Raw genomic sequence first — 23,474 nt, forward strand, 5'->3', positions numbered from 1 at the left:
ATTTAGTATGTGTATTCTCATTGTGGTTCCTCAGTGATTGTTAAATTTAAACAAAGCTTTTATTCTCAATGGTGAGTGTGTCCCCTCGCTACTTTAGTTGTATCCCATCTAGTGTGAGATCACTTTTTGACTCTGCTGCTTATATATTTCTCCCTATTTAGAGAAATATACATCATTCAGTTACTTATGGTATACAGTTTTAATTTTTCTTAAGGAATTCAGCTTATGTTTTGATACTCATGGCCGTAACGATTTGTCCTCTATCGTGTGATAACTAAAATGTAAGCTTGAGATTTCTTAGATAAAAAATCACTTGGGATTTTTCCCCTTTACATTATCCGATGGGATTTATTCCTTAAACTTTTATATGATGTTGAGCAATCATGTTCTTTCTTTTACTTGAAGGCATGGTAGCTTCTCTTTGACTTCGCAGGAGAATATTTATATTCTCTCCATAACAGTGCTTGTCTACAAAGAAGCCTATGTAGTACACTTTCTGTGGATTCTTGTATGTAGGAAATCTCTTTTCACCTCTTTTTTCCCTCACATCATTATGCATGTGTGTATTGAGTGGTTGTTGAGGTAGCTTTGACTCTTTGTCTCGCTGTTACAAATATGGTCAGACAAACATTGAGTCATCCTCATTTATCATCTTAAATATGATCAGGTGAATGTTGGGCCTTTTTTTTTCTTTTGTCTGGCCATTATGAATATGATCAGGTGGATATAGTCTTTGGGGAAACTCTTTATTCACAGTTGTAAATATGATCAAATTGATATTGAGCTGTTCTTATTCGCCGTTATGAATATGGTTAGGAGAATGTTAAACTCCCTTTTTTTTATCAATTGTCTCACTATTGTGAATATGGTCAGGTGAATGTTGGGCCTTTTTTTTTCTTTTGGTTAGTCATTACAAATATGGTCAGGCAGACATTAGTCTTTGAGGAAACTCTTTATTTATAGTTGTAAATATGATTAGGTGTATATTGAGATGTTCTTATTCGCCATTATGAATATGATTAAGAGAATGTTAAACTACCTTTCTTTTGATCCATTATCTCACTGTTGTGAATATGATCAGGTGAACATTGAGTCATTCTCATTCACAATTTTGAATACGGTCAGTTGAATGTAAGATTCTTTCCTCTTTTATCTCATTGTTGCGAATATGGTCAGGTGAATTTTAGATGTTGGGGAAGCTTTTTATTCGTTGCTGCGAATATGGTATGTGGATATTGAGCTATTCTCATTCGCTATTACAAATATGATCAGGCGAATATTAAACTCCCCTTTTTCAATCGGGTTCCCAATCGCTATTACAAATTTAACAAATTTAACAACTTAATCAAATATGTGGATATTGAGCTACTTCATCACCTCTTCATCCCCCTCTTTTTAGTTTATGTTTCAAGTTGTTAAATTTTCTAGTGACTCCTTATCTCGCCATTAAGAATATGATTAAGCAAACATTGAGTCATCCTCATTCGCCATTTTGAATATAGTCAGGTAAATGTTGGAATCTTTCTTCTTTAATCCAGTTGTTGCAAATATGGTCAGGCGAATATTGAGTCGTTCTCATTCGCTATTACAAATATGATTAGGTGAATGTTGAACCGTCTTTCTATGACCCTTTGTCTCGTTATTGCAAATATGATCAAGTGAATATTAGGTCATCCTAATTCAGTGTTGTGAATATGGTCAGGTGATTGTTGAATCCTTTTCCTCTCTTGTCCCACTAGTGCGAATATGGTCAGACAAACATTAGACCTTGGGGGACTCTTTATTTGTTATTACGAATATGGTCATGCGGATATTGAGCTATTCTCATTCATCGTTGCGATGCGGTCAGGCGAATATTAAACTCCCTTTCTTGCAGCTCTTTTCCACGTTGTTGTGAATATGGTCAAAAGGGTAGCGAGTCATCCCCATTCAATATTTTGAATATGAACAGGTGAATGTGGGACTCCGTTTCCTTTCTTTATTATATTGTTTCAATTTTTTATCAGACAGATAGAGGATTTCCTTTCATCTTTTCATTGTTTATTCTTCTTCATTTCCCTTCTTTGTTTGTTATTCCTCACTATTTTGATTCAGTTAGGTGGTTGTTGAACCCCTCTCTCCTCACATCACTATGGGCATATGTTCCAGGTGATCATTGAGTCTTCTTTAGCTCTTTATGTTAATATTTCGATTTGCTCACATGAGTATGAGATCCCTTTCTTTTTCTTTTATCCTACTATTTGAACCTAGACAAGTAGATAGTCAATCTTCGTTTGGATCTCTCTCACAGTTTTGATCTGGTCAAGTGAGTATTGTGTCAAGCCCCTCTCATTCGTTGTTTTGATATGATCAGGTGAATGCTGGATTTCTTTACCCTATTTTTCTCGTCATGCTAGTATGGTTATGTGATCATTGCATGACCGAATGATTGATTAAATGAGTGCGTGGTCATTACATGATAGTGTGATCGTGAGGTGATCATTATATATTAAATTGCTCATTGCATGATTGAGTGATTATTGCATATTTGAGTTTATTGTGTAATCGTGTAATAATTGCATGATTAGATGATAGTTACATTATTATGTGACCATCGTAGGATTGGATAATTATTTTGTGATTGGGTGATCATTGCATAGTTATGTGATTGTTGTGTGATTATTGCATGATCATTTGCTTATGGTGTAATTCAATATTCATTATATAATTAGATGATCATTACATGATTGTACGAATATCGCATGATTGTTTATTTTTAGCATGATTATGTATTACTGCGTGATTGCATGGTTGCTGCATGATTACATGATCATTGTATGATTATATGATCATTGCATGGTGAAAAATTTATTGCTTGATCTGATGATTAATGTGTGATTGAATGTTTCTTGAGTCTCATTAGTTGATTATAGGGTTGTATCTTCCTAGGGATAGGGAGGTCAAGATCAACACGTACGATTCACTTATCGTTTATCACACCTATTGGGAGTCCATTTGTTGACCTCATTTTTATCTTGATTCACCCTTGAGCATGTTTGATCCAGTCGATTGGCCCTCGTCAAGCCTGAGTCGAGTAAAATCGACATCGATTTGAATTTAAATTTCATCAAATTAATATGATCGAACCTATTCAAACCTATATCAACTCAAATAGGCTTGAATTTTGCTCAAGCTGAACTAATCTTAGACTAATTGAATTAATTTAATTTCAATTAAACTCCAACCCACTTTTGTTCTTCTATTCATAATTAAAAATAAAATTTCAGAAATTAAATAACATAGAAATATAAATGATATTGAAAAATAAGTCAAAGGCCTTCTAGAGTCGCATGCATAATACATTTTTCCCTTGCTTTAGACACTTCCCCGCCTGATGGTAGAGTTCAGATAATCCAATTTATGACAATGAGGAGGTGAACCTGGTGAAGCCTATTTAAAAAAAAAAATTATAAGCCTTTTAAAAATTTTAACATTTATGATTTGTATACTTCAACTAACATGTATTGCATTAAAAATGAACTAAAATTAAAATATAATTGCATTAAACCTAGATGCATATTACCCTCCATAAGTGCAAGGCCACTTAGAGATTTCTCTAGACGTCGTTCTTAAATTCCAAAAACTCAACCACTTATCTATCCTTTATAAAGGCTGGACAGCATGTCTTATATACGTTTAAGTGGCTTTATATGGCTTTCTCTCAGACAAGATGTAAACCCAGATTGCATTGCAATAGTTAAGTTGTGAGTATTAGTACCAGGTGTATAGGTGTATAGTACTACATCCCTCATAGAATTAGAATCAATTGTTGGCGATACTAACATATTGTTGTATACGTCTTATTGGTGGGTAAGCTCTCTAATCTTTAGAGACTATAAATTTCACCTATCCGTGTCACATGGATGACGTCACCTCTATTTTCCTCTCAGACATGTTTAAGTGCAATGTCTTTTTTGTCTTTTTCCATGAATTTATCTTCTTTAGATTGGCTTAGTGGCTGTATGACCCACATATATTGATTAGCCTAATTGAGCCTATCTACCTTTGGATTATGAGAGACTGGAAATTTACGTATGCGTCAAACCCTCGGAGAGAATAATGTAGTGTCCTTATCGAGAATTTTCATAGGCCGATGTCTAAAATGTAATTAATCACAAGGGCTTGCGCCTATGAGAAACTGACATTCACATCAAATTAACCTCATTCAAGCTAATGTATTGGATGGGGGAAAATCTTATTATTCTTGGGTTATATATATTTTTATCCATCGATGTATGTAAGCGAAATCTACTATCCTCTATGGTTAATCATATATATAATCCCATCTAAACTCCCATTGGCTTGCTTGTGTAGAGTGTAATTGTCTACGATCATTTTTTTCCTACGGGATAGTGTGATTGTACTCTTTGCATTCTGACCCTGCAAGCAAAATTCTTTCGGAGACCCATATTAAACTTCTTCAAGGCCTTTAAGATTTATTTTCTCAAAACTTGCATTATCTCAGATCACCAAAGTAGAAAAGGTTAAACTCTCTCTTCACAAGCATCCTATTTATAAAGATCTAAGTGGAAAGTGGCATTATACCACCATTTTTAATACAAGACCAATACATCGTTAAGGCTACAATAAAATTAGGATAGTAACTCTACATTTATTTTCCTTATGTTTTATAGTTGCATTTATTATAGTTCACTTGTCCTTTTGTTACTCATTTAGTGAGGGGTCAATTGAATTAGAGAACTATATTTATTCTCGTAATGCCTTCACAAGTATTTAAGATAGCCATAACTCATCTAATGATTTAAGAGGTGCTACTTGCCACAAAACCTTTAGGAGAACTCACCCATTGTAATCAATAGGCGCTACTTGACATGACCTACCAAGGAGCTCACTCTTTTAAGTAGTGGATCAGGGATTACTCATTAAGCTTGACAGCCAACACTCACCACAAACCTTGTTCGCCATCTACTTCAGCCGCTCTCTCCCTGAGTGATCACTCTCATGCAAGCTCACCAAGCTCAGCTACAAGAAAGTTCTTATTAATGGGATCCTCAACTCATTGCAACGACTTGACATGATGCCTTTCCCCTCCCATAAAAAATTTCTCTCTCTCTCTCTCTCTTGAAGCAACCTGGGACATCTTATAAAAGTCATTGGGAATATCAGCCAGCTTGCTGGTCACAAAATCTCTAATCTCAACGCTCGCCCACAGACTAACCCTAACCTACTCGGCACTACTAAGCTCGCCTATAAACCACTCGTTGAGGTCCTTCTGACGTCACCCACATCCAATCAATTAGAGGATGACACATGCTTAGGATATTCCATGTAGCTTTCTACATATATTTTGTGTAGTGTTATATTTTTTATATTGTTTTGCACTATTTTTTATAGCTCTCAAAACATTTTAAATAAGGGGTGCTGAGGAGCCGTTTAGATCTTTTGAATGATTATAGAGGACTCAATGCTTGTTTAGAATTTTTAGTTCTCTGCAAATTATTCCTTCCTCTCCACTCTTCATTCTCGCACAAATTCTAGTTAAGTCGCTTACCAAGTAGGCTAGCTAGTAAAATTGGAAATCACCCACAAATGCAATTGGATCCAACAAGAATATCTTTGAAGCCTCATTGAGCTATTAGAGCATTTTTCCTTGAAGTTTTCCTTAGCACTCTCAATAACTTCTAAAATATTCTCTCAAGTTCCAATCTCTTGAATTTTCTTGTTAGCAGGATCGAGTATCATCCACAGATAAATATAGATCCAACACATTGTTTCTACTCTGCCATTCTCACCTCATTCCAGCATTTGATACTCATACAAATGATGTCTATTGGTAAACGAATGACCACAAACAAAAAAAAACCAAAAAAAAACCATGGGGTTCGATTATGAATATGCAACCAATGATTTCAACCATTACAACTCAGTTTTCAGTCCCTAAGTTCAATCTCGGTTTCTCACCAATCATAATAAACCCAGTAAATTAACTAAGGTTTAAAGTGTTTGACATTTTGCTTGTAGGAAATATATATTTTTAGGTATAATATGAAAAGAATGATGCTAGTCCTCTTATCAGATTAGGTAGAATAACACCCATGACTACTTGATAATGCTTTTAGCATAAATAAATGCAGTAGCAAGATAATCAGTCCTCTAGCCAGAATTTCTTAGCACGTGTGCAGCTTGTGGAGCGATGCCACAAATACCAAATCTCTCAGGGAAACATCAAGGCTGAGGCCTTGGGCTAATCATGGTTAGGTATGTATGATGTCCAAGCCTAAAAACGATCCCAAATCCAAATTATACATATATTGCACAAAATCAATACATAAGGATAAAAAATAAGGTCACATTCACCAAAAGAGCTTAGTTTTTACAACAGCTGAGAGTTGACTTTGCAAAAACCCCGACCAAGTCAAAGTTAATAGTTTTTTCTCAATTCAGCTGGCATAAGTTCTTCACACACACACATACAATTATACAAAGATAAGCTAAGAATGAGAAGACAACTCTAAAATTGATTGCTGTCGGAGCTGCCAAGAGGCATACCTAGGGGAATATTTCTTATATAAAAATGAGGGAAGCATGACATTGGAGAATCCTCGATGCTGCAGATTATCAGCATCAGGTCTTCTTTATAGTAAACACTGATTCATTGTTCAAAGATAACAAATTCCAATAAAATCCACGATCATCAACACAACAACTATGCCATTTAATCGGATAAGAACCCTCAGGTAAATGTGAAATATTGAGCAAGCAAGTTGAGAATCCCAGCCCCATTTTGTTGGGCTCAAAACATGCCAAAGTTGCTAAAAAGCTTCCATCATCAACCACATTCTGATGCTCTTTATCTGTCTCCGCATTATTGGCTCGGAGGAGAAGCAGTAGAATCTCACTTAACCATAACGTGTCCTCAGCCTTATGAGTTTGAGGCAGACATTGTGCAGGGGCTAGCCTTCCACTTCCATTAGTAAAGCGATCAGCTGCTCTTACAGCAAGAACACAGTAGATCTTAGTTATGCTCGCACACTTCTTTTTTGATGCATTCTTAAGTTTAATGCAAAGATTCAACGGCAATTGGACACCAGATTTAACAAGTATTTCATCTCTATGACAAGAGTTTGCATGGAAAATGTAAAGCTCCGAACCAATACAAGGCCTGCAGAATGAAAACATTAACCCAGGAAGAATCTGTATATTTAAATAAATCAGAGTAACAAGGGGCCTGCAATACTAGAGTTTTAAGTATTTCCTTCTTAAGGAGAAAATATGATATTATTTTAACTCCAATATTATACTAGACAATGAAAGAACATTTTTTAGTCATACATCGCAACAACTAGTTCAGCAATCAATTTCCCTGTAACAACAATCCCTTCCGAAATCACATGACAAGAAAAACTTATCTACTCACTGTATTTAAGACCACCGAACTTACTAATCTTTCTCAGGTGTCCCTTAAAAGACATTTCCACACAATAGAAAGTTATAAATCAGTTCAGTTTTTTAGGGTGATATGCCTTAGGGACAAACATGGATAGGCATGAAAGAACTTGTCAAATCAATTAGATTACAAACCAAACCACCCAAGAAAAAAAAATTAACGTTTTCTAAGGTAGTAAGAGAAAAATCTATTAAAATTAACATTTGAAAACTCAATGCATCAATCACTTCAGCTAATCCAAAAGATACACGTTTCACAAGCCACACATATACATATTTACCACCAATACTCTTTTAGAGCTACTACCCTGCTATATTGTTAGTGTCTTATTAGCAAAACTATACCTAAATTCTAATTACATTAATCTATGTAACTATCACCACCCGCTAGCATTAGGTCACCTAGGGGTGTCAAAATTTAACACGACCCAAAATCCAACCAGACTCAATCGGAAAAATTTGAATTAGGGTCAACCCATTTGCCAAACGAGTCGGGTTTGGGTTTTTGTTTTCCGACTTATTTCTAAAATTGAGTTGAGTTCGAGTTGACTTGAAAACCAAAAATCAACCCAAAAATGACCCGGGTTCAGGTTCGTCATGCTGTGATCCTGCGCTTACGTTCAGCCTGTAGTGATCTTGTGCCGGCACTCAACGCTCGTGCCGGCCTGCGCTCGTGCCCTCTCTCAATCCCACGCTTGAGCTGCCATGCCCACTTACCACACTCTTCACGCGACCGCATTCAATCCTGCGCTCCCGCTCTTGTGTCCGAATGGACCGCACCCATACCCACACTTGCACCTCGTCTGCTCCCTAGTAGCAGCTCTCGCACCCTCACCCACTCCCATGCCTGCACCCCATACAGGCCACGTTTACCAACACAGCGTCCGCTAGCATCCCCTTCGCCAGCACTTGCTTACTCTCCCTTTGGTCTGCACATTCTGGGTTAAACGGTGTTGACCTTTACATATGTGGCACATAAGACATCGTTTAGAACGAAGATCAGAGTGCCTCGATCATAATGAAATGATTAAAGCTTTGTTCGATTACAAAATGGATCATATCGATACATTCAGGACATCAAATTTACCAAATAAAAGTTGTTCGTATGCAACTCAATCGAGCAACAATGTGTTAGTGGATGCAACGCTAGCAAAAAACTATCCAAATGGCCTCCACTTGTTAAACAAGCTTCGTCGATGAGTTTAGAGCATCGAATTTAACCAGAGAGGGACCTCTCGCAATCAAATTGAGCGAAAGCGGATGAAATCGACAAACTACGAGTAGAAGGTTATTCATTTGCGAAACAGTCTTCACCAATGCATACAAAATGTTAAAAATACCAGGAAATGATTGCAATATTATTTTCATATTTGTATAAAATTTACCATGCGAAAATATAAAAAATTTGCTCGCATATGAGGCGACGAGGAAAAGTAAATTGCGAGCGCGATAATTAAAAATTTTGTCAGCATATGAAGCAGGATAAATAAAAAAAAATCATAAAAAATCAAAATTAACTAAGAAAGCAAAAGTTATTTCAAAATATGTCATGTAAGTAGTGTAAATTTGATTATAATATTTTTTTATTAAATTTATTGTTATGCTAATATTAAAATTCATAGTCTTAAAAAAAAAAAAATCAATAAAAAATAGTTCTAAATGTAATACTCATTTGGGATGTGTTACCTGAAGTTAAAAAAAAAAATAGTAATATAAATATGTTTATATATGTAAACTATTATCTATAGTTTCTAATTTCTTATACTTGTTTATCCAATGTACTGACGAAGCCATGCCATTCTGCCACCTTTAAATCCATATGGCCTATGCTAAGGTAAAGGCCAAATTTTTCTACTTAGGTGTTGGCTTGCATGCATCCCACCACTGAATACAAGATAAATGATAAAAAAAGAAATTATCATCCTGTACTCATTATTCTCATTCACGCCTCTCACTTATTCTTTCCAGTTCACAAGCTACCCTTTTTCCTGTCACTTCTTAGCTCCCAATGCCAGCTCCAACTTAGCATACTGACCTGCTTGTGTAACCAAATCTCACGCCACTCCTATTACTGTCCCGTTCTTCTTGGTTCGCAAGCCCAAAAATTCCCACGTCACAATTCCTCTTCTACTGCAGCCCTTACATCCCTCTCAGCCGACACTAATCTCCAACCTCCTTCTCTTTGCCGCAAGCCTAAACAGCTACCTAATCGAGCCCTCAAAATTAACTTTGAATCTTTTCTCACTCCGGTGTCAGAATTATTAGTGGATAATACGTCCAACTACGATATGTTTTCATTTATGGACGGAACATCGGGCTACAATAAGATCAAGATGACACCTGAAGATGAAAAACATACATCGTTTAGGACACCCATCGGCATTTTTTTCTATACGGTTATGCCCTTTGGCCTGAAGAACGCTGGTGCCACCTACCAGCGGGCAATGACGCGTATTTTTGATGAGTTAATACATCAGAAGGTCGAGTGTTATGTTGATGACCTTGTTATTAAGAGCATAGATCGCAAAGATCACTTAAATGACCTAAAGATCGTATTTGAGATAATTAGAAAGTTTGATCTGAAGATGAACCCTCTTAAATGCGCTTTTGGTCTCTTCTGGCAAATTCATGGGGTATGTTATTCGTCACCAAGGAATCGAAATTGACTCCAAGATCAAAGCAATTATAGAGATGCCACCCCGATGATGACCATATTGAAAGTTAATCTCAACTGGAGGGGATCTCAAACATTTAAAAAACCCACAAATTTCAAAATTAAATCATATTTGGAACAAAATCTTGATAAATTTTACAATATTCAAATGAAATTTATTATTTAAAACTTAAAGCAAATATCCATCCATCATTCGCAAACGTTTGTTAAGGATGATAAATTTCAGAGTAACTTCAGCTCACAAAGAGATAAATATCTAATTGAATGTATCATTGTAATTCATTCTCAAATGATTTCTCATCAGCGGGGACGTGGCATGTGCCATTTGACCAGGTGATTTTATTGAATAGCACCACTATATCACGGTTACGGTCAAAGCCCGTATGTTCTCCAATGGTTAAAAGCCCCTTGAGTAATGAATCATAGAGTGCACTCAATAAGGCACAAAGCTTTTTGTTAGCTAAGGTTGACTAAAATTTTTTTCCTTAAACAAGCATCCACCCCAAGTCTACAAGGTCCCCTTGGACGAAGCAACCAATGGCTGCCGATAAGAATCCTTCTGTCAGGTTGGGTCGACTACCTCCTCTAACTAAGTAGACTAGGGACCACGATGGCCCGGGATGACAGAACCATGAGATCTTGATTGGGCTCATCATCATTCCCCCCACCATCTGCTTTAAGTATAAAAATGATAAATTTATAATACCAATTTCATATATTGCTACTATATGCTAGGTATTTCGTAACTATTTAATGACTAGCCTTAATTGAAAGTACTCTCTCGTGATCCGGAGGGGTAATTAACCATAGTTGCTTGCGCCTATGGAAAACCTAGGACTATATTATAAAGTCCTCACAAAATGAGGGCGAAATCTCTGGATAGTGCTTTATCCCAAAGTTAATATGCCTTCTGAAAATTTGACCCAGAACATCGTTAAAACTCCTATGTAGGGGATGCTGGGGCGCGAATTTTCAGAGCCCACAAACGGGTCTGGTCCGGTCAACCCGTTAACCCGTCGGGTCAGGACTGGGTCTAGTTAGGGTCAACCCGTTTGGACCCAGGTCAATTCCTGGTTCGAGCTGAACCAATCCCAAATATCCGTTTTGACACCCCTAAGATCACCCCCATTCTAGTTGTAATACATCTCACACCGAGAAACCACAAAGTTAAACTCGCCAACAGCTCTTAATTGGTTATAAAACATTGGTTATAATAGTTTTGAATGGGACTGAAAAAAAGTAGTCTAAAATGATAGTTTAATGCTTGCATGTATATTAAGATTATCCTAATCATGTCTAGTTGAGTTAACAAAGAGATCTTTCTACAGGAAGGAGAAAACTTGCCATGTAAAATCATAAATACAAAGAATTAGGAGTCAGATATGTAATAATTACGGAAAATTTCGCATTGCATGCATGTAAAAATCCAAAAAAATGTTGAAATATAAAACAAGGTCCAACTAGAGTTGTATTTTCCTTCACATACCTCACGCTAAAAAAATATTTGGGAGTGATTAAGGGGATCTCCATCCATTTCGTAATAAAGCAAAAAAGATGTTGCAATCCCCTAAGAAAAATTGCAATTAGATCCTCTTCATCATCAACCACCTCTAAATCAACTTGGACGCATAGAATACCACTTATAGCAGATTGTATGAGTGATAAAGAAACATTATCAAATAGGGTAGGACCATGTATATTCATTTTGGAGTATAATCCATGCTTGATTTCTTCTTTAGCCAAGATAAACTTCATGAGTTTCCTAGCAATTGTATAATCAATATCCATCAATCGCTCAACTAAATCTTGCACAATCTTTAGATTTGAATAAATTTCAAGGTTAGTTGCACTTGAGGATATAATATTTTTGAAAGCAGATCTGTTTAAAACATTGGTAGCAAAAGAAGTGCAAAAGGCAAGTGTGGAACAAATGAAACCAAGCCTTGAAATGCCTCGAAAACTTACTGCATCAATATCCATGAAAGATGTAGCCAGAAGATCATAACCTTTAGCTAAATTATTGACCCGAAAAGATACCCTAGCCAAAGCACATACAAGAGTATGCATATCATGTGTGACTTTTGATGCATTTAAAGGATTGAGCCTAGTGCTATTTTTATATTTTTCCTCAGCAAGTGTACTAGAACACAGAAGACTAAGAGTTTCCGCGACAATTTGAAGAAAATTGCCTCTGAGATTAAGAAACCATCTCTGAAAAAAGAATACGCCATTGAAATCAGCAGAGCCTTCCAAAACTTTCTCAGAAGAGGAAATTCTGCCGCAAACCCTAGAAAGATTTGCTCTAAAAGCATTCCAGTCATAACCCTCACCAACACATGCATTTGTTTCTCCTCCACTGTACCTAAAAGGTTGGTCGCTATCACTTGAATACTGGAAACTATTAATCAGCTCCAAACCTGCTCTAGGAAAAAGCAGCAATTTGATTTCACTTTCACCGCCAACATATAGCATCAAAGCTTTAATCCAGTTAGAGTAATTTCCTGATTTTGCAACATCTATCAACTTACGAAAAGAAAAGGTAGCAGCAAACCACAGACCTTGTAAACAAGAGTATTTTCCAGCTTTATAAACTTCCCAGTAATTACCCCTTCTTAGTATCTTTTTGGTGAAGTCAAGTGCAAGGCACTCCTGATGAAACCAGAAAATACTATGAGGGCAGCATATTTCATCACCAACTTTTACTTTATTCCCTTTAACTTCTTTGAAACCGTAATCAAAGACAAATGAATGAACTATAAGACAAAATACTTCAAATGAATAATAACACGAACATTCAGACAGCTTAATGCAATTAACAACATCCTTTAGTATATGTCGCACTTCACTGGTTATTGAGTTAGTTTCATGAAGAATGCTGATACAAGCATTTGCAAACCTGCATAAGCACAATATAAACGCTAAAATAACAGTAATTTTCTCTCCATCAGACTCCAAGGGCCTGAAGACAATATCATTCGTTTCATAATTTGTTTCCTTAGGTGAAACTGCCTCAGAAGCTATGCATGTTTCACCTCTACCCTCAGTAAGCAAACTGACCAGATAGTGCACAATACATCTTAATTTACTAAAAGCAACCAAACATGATGAAGAGTCCTCTTGAACAAGGCGTAAAATAAGATAAAGTATGCTCTTGAGTTCTTTCTTCAATACAAATAATTCACTGCCAGACTTCAGATTCTCAACACATTTCACCTCCTTATGACAACTGCAAATTATTTCCTTCACTAGGAAGTTCACTTGATCCATAATCAAAAAAGAAATATTGTTGATAAGTAGTGTTAGACTACATCCACTGGAAGTCAGCGGTCCAGAAGATGAACTACCTTGGAGTTGGGCAATGTTGGAGAGCCAATTTGCAGAAGAAGCATAATGTTCTTTCCCACCTTTCTTCATGGAACACAAAATATCTATGAGAAGGTTAAGAGCAAGACGTCTCTTTGTCATGGGAATATCCGAATTTTTTACAACTACAAGAACCTTGACTAAATCAGGAATGTCTGAGACTGGTAGATTTAGTTGCCTAGTAGAGAATATCTATGAAATGAATAAATAAAAGTCAATAGAAATAGCAGATAAATAGTAGCATAAAATTTCAAGGCATATTACCTTGCACAGAATCTGCAAAGATAAACATTGGAGACTAAGCGGAAGATTGTTGTCATCAAACATACTGCATAGTGCAGAAAGAATATTCTTCCTGACAGGAAAATGGCAGGAACCTCCAACAAGCAGAAAATGTAGGCATCTTAAAGCTCTAGCCTTCAACGGGATGGGATATTCATGGTTTAGGAATGACTGCAACAAATCAAGCTGTTTCAAAACAAGAATAAAAAAAATCATTTATTTGCAGAAATAATACAGTGACGGATGAATGTACACGACACAAGAAAAGAGACCCTAGCACTAATTTTACCCAAAAGAAGGGTGATAAGCATGCTCAGAAGTTCTTCGAAGTGTTAAGAACAAAGAAACTAATTAAAAAGAATAAAAAGTCACATTGTAGGTTAAAATAATCAAATATTCTTAAGCCTGAACAATTGACAAGCATGGCAGAGGTAACTCAAAAGAACTATAACATAGAAAAGACTGCCAACAAGACAGTTCATTTAGGATTAGCTTTATGAATGCTAATTAAAGATTCAATCTTAAAGAAATGCACATTCCCTCCACTGCCCTTCAGCATGCCACCCTTTAACATCACAAGACCGCCAACCCCTTTACCACAAGTTGAAGCTTCCTGCAAGCTATTCTTCCCTGCACACTGAGAGCCATATGTCACCCCCGGTTTAGCCCTCATCACTGCAAGACAGTCAAAACCTTTAAAAGCTGGAGCTCTCTGCAAATTGTTTAGCTATTCATGCTGCCAGTCAGCTACAGCAATCAAGACGATAGCTCCCACCACCGCTTTTAATAGTGCCTTGGGGATCAAGGCCACCTCACCAGTCCAAGGGATTTTCCATCTCATTTTATTAGTCAAGAAAATGCATGATGGGGTGTCCATTGTCAGATTTATATTGCACTTAATTTTGTAATTATTCCTATCCTTGATTTTGGACGTTTACTAAAAGGAGCATTTTCCTAGGAATGTATAAATTGAGTAAACATGCCAGAATAAGCTTCAAATAACAAATTCTCCAATTCTTATAAAATCCAATTACAAAATGAATGCATATTACCTAAATCCTTTTGAACCATGTAAAACACCTCAATACAATAAAAAAATATAAAGTAAAAAAGGGGGTATTTTCTCAACTAAAAAGCATGTATAAAAGTTCTTCAACAGAATTTAAAAAAATTGAACATAAAAGATCATATTATCATCTCTATCTTCCCACCACCTTGGATCAGTTTTATGACCCCTCTTAGTCTTACCAACATTTGTTTTAAAAGCTTGTTCGCTCAAGAAAGATGTGCCGAGCCCCTCCTTTTATTATCATACCTCTAAGCATGGTTTTCTCCAGGAGTGTTGCTATGATATTATCTAAGCAACTTATTTTCATAATATGGATCTTGTTCAGAGTGCGGGTAATATATTTTGTTATCATGATAAAGAGGAACTCATTTGGGATCCCCACCATGAGGCTTTCTCAAAATCTTATTCTCCTAGGAGTAAATCATGGTCGAATAGTTGCTTCTATCACTAGGCTTTTTTAGTCTCTTTTGAAGACCACACTATCTTTGATAGCCTATAATATTTTATAGATCCGGAGGAAACTGATTCCTCCTCCTTTTGTTGTCTCTTTGGTATCAATCGAAATGTGTCCCGAAAGGACTTCTTTATATCCCCTTGGAACTATTCCTTTTTAGCCAACGCAATGGCTCAAAGCCATTAGTTGTTGGAATATAAGCCACTATTAGTGACAATTTCTCTTACATTGCAGAGTGTAGTTCTGGACTTTCAGCGCGTAGTCGAGCATTAACCGTTCTTCTGGCTTTTCTTAACATCTTAGTACTGGATGAGGAGACTTTAACATTATGCCTCTTAAGGGTAAAAGTAAGTCCTATGGGAGTCTCATCATCATTCATTTTTTTTTTAGGTCAACAATGGTTAGTTTGATTTTAGGCTCATAAGCATTCCTCTTGGCAACAAGGGCCAGATCAGTTGCAGTAGACAGTATTGACAATTTAGAGGCTCTCTTGGGAGCTATCTCAGTAGTAGTTATCTCAAAAGCCTTAGTATATTGGCATCATGGCTTATATAAAATGACCACATTAGGTTGCCTCCCCTTGATTAAGAGATGAGCCCGTGTTGTCGGAACCACAGCTTGGTCAATAACAACCCACCTCTTGGGTGATGCAGCTTCATTAGTGATGGCCTAGAGGATGAATCTTACAACATTCGAATGGATGGTAGCTCTAGCATAATGAACATTAATGATGACCTAGTGGAATCAAACCATCAATCACTCCTCAAGCTTCATTGTCATTAACATTATGTTAATAACAGATGCCATGTCTTAGTAGTACCCATTATGCAACTTATAAAAGTTTGGGTTAACTTGGGATTTTAAAGCCTGAACTTTTACAATAAAAGAATTGCAAGCTCAACGTTAATGACCATGTGCATTGGGTGAATGGAACTATATGATGATTAGCATCATTAGCCATTCAATATTCACTGAATTTTAAAGTAACTCATCAATAGATTAAGAAAAAAGTTATCCCCAGTGGAGTCACCATAAATTTATTTACTTATAAAAAAATGAAAGAAAACCCACCTTCTAAGTTAGGATTCCATTTTCCATGAAGTAGATTAAATTTTAATTAACTAAATTTCTGATGCAACAAAAAAAAAAATTACACAATTTAAGATTGCAAACTAAGAGTTTTCCTTACCATAAACATAGAAAAATACATATAATATCAAATACTAGAACACAACTTACAATTTATATTAATTAAGAGAAGAAAGATATAAATGGGCGGAAACAGTGGATAGAGAAGAAGAGGTAGAAAACTGAGTTAAAGTAATAGAGGGGAAGGGGAAAGGAGGCTAGCTTGCAAGCTAGAACAAACCCATAGGTTTTATATTCCAGAAATCATCACATTCTCCCTAAAACTGTCACCAAACAACCCCATTTATAGAGGAGAAAAAAGGGAAAAAGCATTTAATGCAAGGTAATTAAAGCATCACCCAAACAACCACTAGAAACTCCTCAAAAGCTGCAACAAATAGGGACCGAAGGGACAACAGCCTAGGGAAAAATGAAGCATCAAAACAGCAGCCAATGGGCACAAAAACCGAGGGGATAGTAGCCCAAACAAAAGGGACAACAACCCAAACCTAAGGGACAGCTCCCAAGGGGAAACAAGGCCTACGAAGAGACAACCCAGCGGCCAATGAATAGAAACTGAAGGGACATAGCACCTTGATTGCATCAATTTCCCTCGATGCTTATACCATAAATATTTAGATTTTAGATCTAAATTTTTAATGAGCACAAGCCCTCATAGTTAATTACCCTTTCAATCACAGTAGAGCACTCTCGATTAAGGATAATAACATTGCTATAATTGAATTTTTAGCTTAATATTATGAGGTTCATATGAATTAATGGGAAATGTTTGTGTGGGATAGAAATAGACTCGATCAAGATCCTATGATTCAGTAATACCAGGAATATCAATGATCTCTGTCTCACAACGTTAAAAAACCATATGCCATAACATCCAGATAATCTAATTAGCAATTATGGGCTACCACCTCTTAGAGATCCCGAGCAGACCAAGATGATTTTATGTAGATTTTAATTTATTATGATTTTGGTGTTTAGTTGAATTGGAGGCCCGTGCCATAGAAAGTTTAACCCTAGATAAAAATAAACGCTAACATAAACCTCAGAGGAAATATGGCAATTAAACTTTAATCTATCCCAAGAAAAATGGAATCCTAACTTAGAAGTCGAGGTTCGGGCGCATTTTTGTGAGTGAGCAAAGGTGCATGTGCTAACTCATATAGAATGAAACATTCTAGTCAAGTAAGGCTTTCTATGCATTTACCTACTTAACCCCTTCACATTGACATCAGCGCTTTAATATATATCATTTATGCTTGCCATCTTTTAATGACTTTTTATAACCTTACCCATAAGAGAATCTAATTCCAAACTTCCTTAGTGTAGGGCCTCCATATTTTACCTTTCCTCCTTTGAATGCAAATTCATTTTTGCTTCTGACTTCAGATGTATTCAAATGGCTTATTTTAGTTTATTTAGTTCACTAACCACATTCAACTAAACTGATTATCATTTAGTAAATTATTTTTCCTTAATGACTAACAACAGTACCAACATTTTAAACTAGAAGCACCCAAAAGGTGTTGTCCATTTTAAAATGACAAAATTTGATTCTACAATTCGCACCTTCACTCATACATCCAGAGACCTCAACTCCAATCACTTCAAAAAGTACAATTCCGTCAAAAAAAAACTATACCTTAATGATACTTGTTGCATAAATGTGTGTAAATTAAGTGGAGGTAATCACTTTTGATCTGCAAACTTTAACCAAACTGTATATGAAGTCAAGAAGGGTTGAAAATATAAAATAAATAAAATGGCACCATTAAACAACAAAAGATACCTGATCAAGGTATATCAAGGTTGTCTTTGAAGCAAGCTTTGAGAGTGATGACAACATCTCAGCTTTGACATCATCAACTGGCAAATCCAACAACACTCTTCTACCAGCCTGTTATGTGTAAGCAATGCAACAAAAAAATGACAACAGAATCTTAAAATCTACAAATAAAGCATACTCGCAACTAATCATAGGTTTGGTGGAGTTCATATAACAGACCAATAAGCAATTCAATCTCAGTTGAAGCATAAAGCCCAACCATATCCTTGCCATAAAATTTTGGCTGCCCAAAAAGAATTAATAAAGCCATATATGTGACAAAAAATATATCCGCCTTACCAGTTAATACATAATTTGACCAGAATATTGGAATTAATTGCCCAGAAAACGAGAAGTTTTCTGACAGCAGAGAATGATGCTAACTTCTCACAGCAGAGAGAATGATGCAGTTAAAGAAAAAATTATTCAAAAAAATAGTAGCGCAAACTGAAGCTTGTATGTAAATTCTAAATATCTTGGGATATACAAAAAATAATAAGAAAATAAGCAGAGGGGTTATTTTGCCATGGTTGCTTTATCTCCGAAAATCTATGAAGAAATGCTTTAAAGGAATTTTCAAAACACATAATCTATGCTTGAAGTAATCTTTTGAAGTTTCTAGAATCATGGTATTTGGATATGAAATACCTGGTATGCATATTCGGTAATAGCTGATGAGCATTGCAGTTTAGCCAAAGCACGAACCGCCTCTAACCTTACATCTGGGGATCTTGTTATTGAAGAAATAATACTAATCAGTATTTTCAGAAAAATGTAGGCAAAATCCTCGGACAATCTAGAAAAGCAACCAGCAGCAAATAACGATGCCTTTACCTGTACATAATAGTACATGTTTCCCAAATAAATGCTAAATACTTTATTTTTTTAAAAAAAAAAGTTAAGCATGCAATCTAACATTGCATGCATTCAAGGAAAAGCTAATAACTCAACTGATAGGAAAGCAATGAAACTAAACTCAAAGCTATACGATTATGTCAAAATTAATTGCAATGGGGAGTGCAAGTAAAATAACTATTGGACTGTTTGATTGATATAAATTTGCTTCATTTAGTTAAAAAAAAAAACAACTTCTTAAGATACGTATTCTTTAAAAATACTACAATGTAAATGCAGCCAATTTTCCTGCATTTACCTTGAAATCCATTGCTTAAATCTGTAAAATTTTGCCACCAGCTAAGAGCCCCTCACAAAGCACTAGAATAGTCTTCTAGAACTCACATGATCCACCTGGCAACTGAGCAAATTATGTTTCTAGATGGATTCATGCTTAAATCAAAACAAACAAGAGTAACGAACAAATGCTAACAAAATTTTATAGATTTAAGCATATAACGAATTGCATTTAAAGAGGAAATTTCATTAGGAAGGCATTGGCTTCACCTCTAAATCATGGTTTGATTGCATACTTTTATGTATCAAAAAGCATATATGTGAGCTATCCGTTGCTAGACAAGCCCAGCAACCAAACATGCGCAAAGTCAAGCACTTCGCTTCAAGATCACCAGAGTCATACACAGTAAGCAGCCTTTTAAGCAGTTCTAAGTGATTTGGCACCCTCTTCCTTGCCAAAATACCATCATAATTTTTTCCCTTTTTGGTGATGTGCTGCAACTCCACAAGGAAAACTTTCAAGATGCACCTTCTTACTTCAATATCTCCATTGCAAAAAGCATCAGCAAGCCTTAGAATGATTGTGTTAGCAAATAATATATCCTCTCCTGGAACCATATCGTACACATCTGATATTGCCAAGGTTATGCTAGGTTCCATGCTCCACTGTTGAAGTTTATGACCAATTCGTTTTATTGCCTCGATACGATGACCTACATAGTGAAAAACAAGGAAGAAAAAGCAAGATCTCACATGGTTAGAATGGTACAAGAAAATAAGAAATGTGCGCCAGTATGTGAGTGTGAGAGAAAAAATTCATGAACATTTTTTGAATTTTCTTTATTAGTGAATCATTAGTATTGATCATGGATCTGGCCTTTAGTCCAGCCAGGAAACAACCAAATAACAATTTAAGCATTGCATTCATTCTTTATACTCATTATTACTTAATATAAGAATACCATGCTATTTTCTACAAATGAGTTATCAAGAAAAAACTAGTTGCTAATAGTGCAAAAAAAAAATAATATGTTGAATGCATATAATTCACTTAAAATACAATATAAATTACAAAATAATCTAAAAATAGGACTTAAACCATCATGAACTGCAAAATTCATTAATTTTTTCTAAAATTTACTTTATATAAATTTGGGCCATTTTCATAGTTTTTTACATTGGTCTTTTATCCAACTATAGTAAAGGTAAACTCTCACAATCCATTATTTAAGGGAAGAAATTCACACAACACAATCACTTCTAAGTTTATTTAGAGAAGAATAGCAATTCTGACATTTAATTTCTATGATTACTGGTTTAATTCACGTGAATAGGCAATTTAATTGCACGTTTTTATGCAGCCCATCATGCCAAAGCTAATTATCTAAAACTTTTTGCCGTTCAACCCAATGCACATTGCATTGAAGATATACCATCAACTCTTAAAGTGAGCACTTGGCAGGAAAGCCTAAAAGTTGAACGCAAATGTTTAACATCTGTTGATTCAAAATTCAATAAAATCATTTCCTCTGCCCAAACTTTTACAATAACGAAGGTACATTTATATAAAAGTGCTGAACCAACAAGAGATTTTGCAAAATGCCAATTTTACAGCACTAAAATAAGTGAAATGCCTATAATTGAGATCTAAAAGAAAAAAATAAAAATAAAATACCCTCAAATGACAGTAATAAAACGTTAAGTAGGCCTAGGCTTCAAACACAAAGAAATAATCTAATAGGAAAGAGGGGAAATTGAGATCACTTGCCCGGCTTCTTCGATCGAAGCCCTTTCTCAAGCTCAATACTCCATTCCATAGCACATGTCGCGGATATTTTCTCCATCCACTCCGACCCTTAGTTCCTTCTACACCATACGGAGACAGAGTGTCTACGAACTCAGTTCACTGATCAACACCCAAGCAACACAATGTCCTCTGCTCGTCAAAACCGCCCGCTACTGCGTTGATAAGAAAACCTACAAGCAGTGCAGCAGCCAGCAGTATTGTACGAACCTGAACTAGCAAAAGACGTGCAAGAGCTAGGTTTTAAACTGTATTCGAAAAAATGGTAGGGAGATCCAATGGACAGCAGATGCCGCTGCAAGGCTATTAGTAATACGGCGTGCGCAATTTGCATTAGGGCGTGTCCATAGGAATGATTAGCTATTGAAATTATGAAATTTAGAAAATTAAATTTATGGTAATTTAATTGTTAAATTAAACCTAATAAAAATTTAATATGATCATTTGAGTTCGATTTTTATGAATCAATATGTAATTATGTTTAATACTATATAGGTCATTTTAGTTTGATTTTTTAGCTTAAATAATAGTAAGAAGAATTTATATATATATATATATATATATATATTAGCAATATAACCAGTAACTAAAAATCAAAGAAAGTCAAAATTACAACTAATTAATCAATACTTTAACAACTAAACCAAGCCAACCAAATATGATTAGTTCGAGTCAATTTTTTAGTTGGGGGATTACATACATAACACTTAAAACTATCTTATTAACATATTGAATACTTAAAACTTAGTTTTTACTCTTATAACACAAATTTTTTAAATAATATAAAAAAGATTAATCTTTGATAACTTATCATTACCATAAAATTTTCCTCTTCATCAGACAAACATTGGCAACTCTTTTGATGGCTTTCCCTAATAAGATCTCATCGGGACTCCTGTAATGTCCTCCCCTAATTAGACCCCATTAGTTCTTCCTTCGCACACCATCAATCCCATCCATAACCTTCCCCGACAAGGTCTTTTCATGAATCCCAACATTGCTCTTCCCCCAATGAGATCTCATTGTTATTGCATCTCATCTTCTCCTTCACACATCATGAACCTCATTGATGCTCATCTTGAGCATAATCCCATTGCTCTTTACTTCCTCACCATTTATTTATCATTCATACTACTAGATGCAAATGTGCCTATGGGTGACACTAATCAATTAATAAACTGCTATATAAGTACACATTCTACTCAAGTAATATAATGATTAATGAGTATCATTCCCTTAATGATTCATATTTTTATTTTATATAGTCATGTACTAATTAAGAAACAGTATGGCAACTCAAGAGGGGTGTTGGGTGAATTGGGTTGTACACTAATTAGAGCTGTAATTTAAAAAATAATTTAATTTTCCTTTGCTTTGTAGAAAATTTAGTGATATGAGTGTTGCATAAAAAATAAAACAAATCACAATAAAGAGAACACAAAGAATTTGTATGTGATTCAGCCCAAATATAAAACTGGCCTACTCCACGCCTAGTCCAACCCCAAATTAGAATTCAACTAACAACCTAAGAGGTTACAACAGCTGTATATTACTATCACCCAGAAGAAACTACCTCACACAACAGTGAGAACCTCATATTAATAATACAAGTCACAAAAGATGTAAAAATAAGTGTAACAATTTAGAACTCACAAAGAAATAGTTTTCAAGAAATTATTCTCAAGTCCCACAAAAATAAAATTTTAATCACAAAAACAAAAATGAGTTTGTTCATTGATTTTTTATTATATGAAGGTGCAAATATGATGAAATGACATTTATAAATTTATTTGCAAAGAAAAATGCAAGAAAACAACTTTTAAAATAATTTTTCAAGACTATGTGATGTGGTCAATTAAGCAATATAAGTACTTGAAAATTGTATGCTATTTTGGTAAATAAATATTGCTAAAATTTTCTTGAAAAATATGTTGGTATGACAGAAATTTAGAACACAAAATATTATTTAAGAGTTAAATTCAAAATATGGCAAGATTAGTTTAAAACTACACTTAAGTCAAGGCAATTAATATTACACAAAATTCAGACCAACGAGTGTTGGTAGAATGCTTTTGATAGGGATTTGGTTGATCCCTCTGGTAGGATTGAGTGGCTTGTGGACATTCCAAATGAGTCTAGTATTAATGAAAGTTCTCTGAGCTCTTGTGATCTAAATTCTGAGACTGACCTCACTTGGATCCATTTTGTCTATTGTTTCCTTATTTATCCATCTTTTGATAATTTTTTTACTAATATTATGTTTTGGTATAGCCTTCTTTC

At 35.3% G+C, this 23,474-nt stretch overlaps 1 protein-coding gene across 7 annotated transcripts; it reads right to left on the reverse strand.

The window, feature by feature from the left end:
* Nucleotides 1-6,285: 6,285 nt before the first annotated feature.
* On the reverse strand, nucleotides 6,286-21,489 carry LOC110101407. Of its 7 annotated transcripts, none has more exons than XM_020829290.2 (7): nucleotides 21,159-21,489; nucleotides 19,661-20,103; nucleotides 18,908-19,093; nucleotides 18,224-18,331; nucleotides 13,748-13,936; nucleotides 11,607-13,675; nucleotides 6,286-7,162 (listed from the first exon to the last, which is right to left on the reverse strand). In XM_020829290.2, the coding sequence occupies exons 1-7, from the start codon at nucleotides 21,232-21,234 to the stop codon at nucleotides 6,625-6,627; spliced, it is 3,609 nt and encodes a 1,202-aa protein (XP_020684949.1). In that variant the 5' UTR covers nucleotides 21,235-21,489; the 3' UTR covers nucleotides 6,286-6,624. The 7 variants fall into 7 exon arrangements, with proteins under 7 accessions (XP_020684949.1, XP_020684948.1, XP_028552785.1 ...); XM_020829289.2 differs by having other exon boundaries at nucleotides 13,748-13,951; nucleotides 21,159-21,488; XM_028696952.1 differs by lacking the exon at nucleotides 21,159-21,489 and adding an exon at nucleotides 19,413-19,507 and having other exon boundaries at nucleotides 13,748-13,951; nucleotides 19,661-19,801.
* Between the last annotated feature and the right edge of the window lie 1,985 nt (nucleotides 21,490-23,474).

The sequence above is a fragment of the Dendrobium catenatum genome, unplaced genomic scaffold (assembly GCF_001605985.2).
Source record: "Dendrobium catenatum unplaced genomic scaffold, ASM160598v2 fragScaff_scaffold_853, whole genome shotgun sequence".
NCBI classification, from domain to species: Eukaryota; Viridiplantae; Streptophyta; class Magnoliopsida; order Asparagales; family Orchidaceae; genus Dendrobium; species Dendrobium catenatum.